Genomic DNA, 5,226 nt, shown 5'->3' on the forward strand with positions numbered 1-5,226 from the left:
TTTTTATTAGATGTCAGTTATAATCATCAACATTAAAAGAAATAAGCATTTGAAATATATCTGTCTGTGTGTAATGAATGAATATAATATACAAGTTTCACTTTTTGAATGGAATTACTGAAATAAATGAACTTTTTTCATGATATTTTAATTTTATGACCAGCACCTGTACACAGACAATAGAAGCAGATAATGACACTTCTGAAAAAAAAAACAAGTTGCTTGTGTTCCTAATGAGGTAAAGAAAAAATGTACAATTTAAAACTTTCTACGAGCTTTTTTGACTAGAAGGTACAGTTGGAATCAAGACTGTATGAGCGTGTGTTTGTGTTTCACCTTCTCATCCAGGTCGTCTTCACTGTCATAAAACTCTTGTTTCACTAAGGCCTCTGGCCTGTCTCTTAATCTTAACAAGTGTGAACTGTTGTCAGTGAATAATTGCACACACTCCTCTATTTGTGGCATCCCTGTCAAAGATTCTGTAACATACCTGGGTATCAGTATCATTAAGAATAGTAAAAACAGAAATATTGCTAATTTCACTCCTGTCCTTGAAAAGTCAAAAAAGGTTTTTAACATTTGTCTACAAAGGGATCTGTCCCTGAGAGGTAGAGTCCTGCTCACTAAAACAGAAGGATTGTCCCGTCTGGCCTGTACTGCCCAGTCTCTTTATGTTGATAAATCAGTTTGTAAATCTGACGACTGAACGCTCTCCGACTTCTTGTGGAAAAACAAAACACATTATTTGCGTAAATCTGTCGTCTTAAACAATGATAAGTCTGGTGGGCTACATTTGATTAACTTTGACTCCTTTAATAACACTTTTAAAATAAAATGGATCAAAAATTATCTTAAAAACCCAAAGTCTATCTGGAACTTCATTTCACAGCATGTCTTTTCACATTTAGGCGGTTTAGAGTTTGTTCTCCTTTGTAAATACAGTATTCCCAAAATACCCACTAAGCTTTCCAACTTCCACCAACAGGTACTTTTAGCTTGGTCCCTTATCCATAAACATAATTTTTCTCTGCAGAGATGTTACATCTGGAACAACTCTAACATAATATTCAGAAACAGGTCGTTATTTTATCGGAAATGGTTTAACTATGGTATTATTCAAGTTAATCAGCTATTTAATAACAAAGGTCTTCTTTATAGCTATGAAGAGTTTCTTACTCAGTACAAAGTTCCTGTCGCTCCAAGAGAATATAGTATTGTCTTTGATGCTCTCCCATCTGGTTTGCTCATGTTGTTTAAAGATGTTGACTTCTCTTCTATCCAGTCTATGAGTCCTCCTGACCCTAAGCAGTCTGCTGTTGGTACGTTCTGTTTCTCAGTTCAACTAAAAGGCGTCAGTTCCAAAATCCGTTCTTTATTTCAAGAAAATCTGGTTTCATTTCCATCTTGTGTTTCCTATTGGAACACCTTTGTGCAGAATCTTAATTGGAAAAAAGTTTGGTCTCTCCCACATTTTTCTCCCCCCTCACTAGTAAAGTCAAAGAAGTTTATTTTAAATTAATTCATAAATTTCATCCAACCAAACACTTTTTTCAGAAATACAAAGCTGATATTGATATTTCGTGTTCATTCTGTAAGCTTTATCCAGAAACATCTGTTCATCTTTTTTGGAAGTGTACATACTCACAGAACTTTTGGAAGGACATTGTTGCTCTGATATCCAATAATATCCAACCAGGTTTCCTTCTCTGTTTTGAAAATGTTCTGTTTGGTATCCTAGATTTCAAGACGAAAGACTCCTCTCACGTCTTTATGATCAATCTGATCTTGTTTCTTACTAAGTTCCATATCCATAAAAGTAAAATAACGCATAGGAAACCTTTTTTTGTTCTCTTTGTAATGGATGTAAAACTGCATCTTGACTCGGTCTCAGACTCAAATAACAAAAAGGCTATAAAAACAAAAAATATCAGTAATGAATACAACTTAACTTTGTAACTCGCATTTATTTATCTTTGTAGTTTTTATTTTTATTTAATTTTTTATTATTTTTGTTTGCTTCCTTTTTTCTTCTTTCTTTGATATGTTCTTCAATGTGTATTTTTTAGATTGTTTTATTTGAAGTAAACTTGTAAATAAAGATTTCATTCAACCTTTATTTCGACAGGTAATCCCATTGAGCCTCGAGGACTCATTTACAAGAGAGACCTGATTTCAACAAAGAAAGATGACAACAATGGACAACAGCAACAACAATAAACATTTATAAAAAGTCATACTGCAGTTTTTTTTTTGTTTTTTTTTTTTACAAATAGGATGGCTAAAAGAAAAAGGTAACAAAAAAACAGCTAGATTCTAAGGCGAACGTAGAAAACTAAAAACAGGAACATGTCTGCATTGGTCCCTGCCAGGAGTCCAACAGATTCTTAAAGCCACTTAGAGAGGTCAAGGTCGAGAGCTTCAAATCTTTTTGTAAGATATTCCAGGAAACAGGAGCGGAGTAGGAGAAGGCCCTTTTGCCTAGTTCAGTCCTCATTGAGGGAACACTGCAGGTAATAATGTTCTGAGAGCGCACGCTGTAGCTGCACTCACACAGAGACATGTAGGAGGAGATGTATGAAGGCAGCAGACCAAGAAGTGATTTAAAGATGAAAATGTACCAGTGAGAGAGCCTGCGTGAAGTTAATGATGTCCAGTTAACCAGTGAATACAGGGTGCAGTGGTGGGTACGATAATCACAGCCAGTTATGAATCTTAGTGCACCATGATAGACAGCATCCAACATCTGCAGGGTTCTTGTAGGAGCGTTCATGTAAATAATGTCACCGTAATCAATGGAGGGAAGGAAAGTCACAGATACAAGGCGTTTTCTAGCATTCAGGGTTAGACAGGATCTGCTTCTGAAAAAGAAACCCAGTTTAACTTTCAGTTTCTTTATCAAGTTTTCCACATGGAGCTTAAAAGAGAGATGTGAGTCAACCAAGATACCCAAATATTTACAGGAATCAACAAACTCAATGGGGACACCGTTTGAGGATAAAATCGGAGGAAGAACTGCTGGGACCAACTTCCTATTTGAAAAAAGCATCCCTTTGGTTTTGTCGGCAAGTTTGAGGTGAACAAATCTGTGTCTGGATGATGTTGAATGCAGATTTCAAAAGCTGGAAAGCCTTAGCAACAGTTTTAGCTCGGCAATAAACAACTGTGTCATCAGCATAGAAATGTATGGATGCATTAGGGATGTTTTTACCTACATTATGTATGTAGATTGTAAAGAGGGTGGGTCCTAAGACTGAGCCTTGTGGTACACCATTGTTGACTGTTAAATAACTGGAGGAAGTACCATTATGTTGAACACATTGCCTCTGGTCTGAGAGATAGTTAGAGAACCAACCAATAGTGTGTTCTGAGAAACCGATTTCTGAGAGTTTATGACACAAGATGTTATGATCCACAGTGTCAAAAGCTTTAGACAGGTCTAAGAAAAGTGCAGCACAATAATCCTTAGCATCCAGTGCTTCAACAACGTCATTAAGAACCTTCAGTGAAGCAGTGGTTGTGCTGTGTTGTTTCCTGAAACCAGATTGATGTGGAGGTAAGATGTTAAATGAGTCCAGGTAATTTTTGATTTGAGAGTTCATCAGTTTTTCTAGAACCTTGGCTAAAATGCAGAGTTTAGAGATTGGTCAATAGTTGTTCAGTGAGGTGGGGTCACCTCCTTTGTTTTATTAGAAGTGGTAGCCATCTTGAATCAGGTTAATTTCTAAAGTTAATCAGTTATAGAAATACACTAGTTGGTTGACTTTGTTGAGTTTGCTAAGCATTCATTCACTGGGTTTTGAAACATTTTGCTAACAGAAGGTTGACTCAAACAATAAATACAAATATTTTAAATGAATATCTCACACAATCTGTTAATGTTTAATGTTTTTCATGACCATCAGCTACAACAATACCAAATTTCACTTCTTCTTCTTCTTCTTTCGGCTTTTCCCTCTGCAGGGGTCTCCACAGCGAGTCATCCTCCTCCACCTCACTCTGTCCTCTGCATCCTCTGTCCTCACTCCAACTACCTTCATGTCCTCTCTAACTGCATCCATATATCTCCTCTTTGTCCTTCCTCTTTGTCACTTTCATTAAAAATTAAAAATAACAGATTTATTTTTGCTGAAGTTGATTAGCTGTGGCGGCCACTATAAATCAGGCTAGCTCCATAAATTAATCAGATGTAGAGGTGCATCCCTTAATTAATTTCTGGGACTTTCCAACAAAATTCAGTCAGGTCATCTGGATGGTTTCTTTTTTGTTGTTGTTGAGACGTTTCATCCTTCATCCAAAGAACTTCATCAGTCCGAGGAGCCACAACAAACTCAGTCCCACAAGCAGCACACTCACATAGTGGACCAACCAGTTTGCTGGTGATAAGATGGTCCCCCCCACCCCCCCACCCCCCCTCTCTTCCGTCGACTCCTCTGAGGCAGCCATAGCCAAAGTGGTTCATGCTCAACTGGGACTTTCATTAAAATTTATCCAGTGGTTCACAAGATATTTTGCTAACAGACACAAACACATGAGCTCCTGCCTTTCATGGCTGTAATTTACAATGAAACAAACTCTAATTTAGCATAAACTGAATTTTTATGAGCAATAGGAATGTTTAGGGCTGCAGATGATGCAGAAACAAACTGCAGTTTAACAGAAAACATTTTCTCTAATTCATGCACAGTATGTCCCTAAATACAGACCATTCAGTGCAAGCTGTGCAAATCTAGCTTTGTGTTAGGTTGGTAATTATCCTCATCATTCATAAAAACAACTGAGAGCGCTGACACAAACATGACAGCCATAAAAATAAAAAACTAAAGAGAAAATCTTCAAACGTTCCAACACAACTCTTGTTGTTTTTCTTCTTCTCCTATTAACACATGCAGAGCATCATAGCTACGGTTTTTCCGGACTCAGGGATGTAAAGTACCGACACTTTCTGGAGGCGTCCCGGCCCGTCGGACACGCCGCCAACGTGAGAGCGGAGCAGGATGGACGTCGGGTCAAGAGGTCATCGCTCTTCTCGACGGGAGTCAAAGTGTGCCCCCAGGACACGGTGAAGGCCGTGATCGGCAGCCACCGGGCCTTTTACAAACTCCGAGGTGCGCTCACAACAAACAGGCTTTCAGGTTTTCTGCAACGCTCTTTCAGTTTTATATTGAACTGCACGTGTCACGCCACTAAAAGGTGTTTGAGATGGATGATGGTTGCTCGTTTCAAATC

At 38.0% G+C, this 5,226-nt stretch overlaps 1 protein-coding gene across 1 annotated transcript in view; it reads left to right on the forward strand.

The window, feature by feature from the left end:
• impg1b (interphotoreceptor matrix proteoglycan 1b) overlaps positions 1–5,226 on the forward strand; it is a 34,344-nt gene that overhangs the window by 11,172 nt on the left and 17,946 nt on the right. The window contains exon 3 of the mRNA XM_037695338.1: positions 4,890–5,105. Within this exon, the coding sequence (XP_037551266.1) occupies positions 4,890–5,105 (216 nt within the window). The remainder of the gene's footprint in view (positions 1–4,889; positions 5,106–5,226) is intronic.

This window comes from Nematolebias whitei, chromosome 21 (genome assembly GCF_014905685.2).
Source record: "Nematolebias whitei isolate Nwh7 chromosome 21, NemWhi1, whole genome shotgun sequence".
NCBI classification, from domain to species: Eukaryota; Metazoa; Chordata; class Actinopteri; order Cyprinodontiformes; family Rivulidae; genus Nematolebias; species Nematolebias whitei.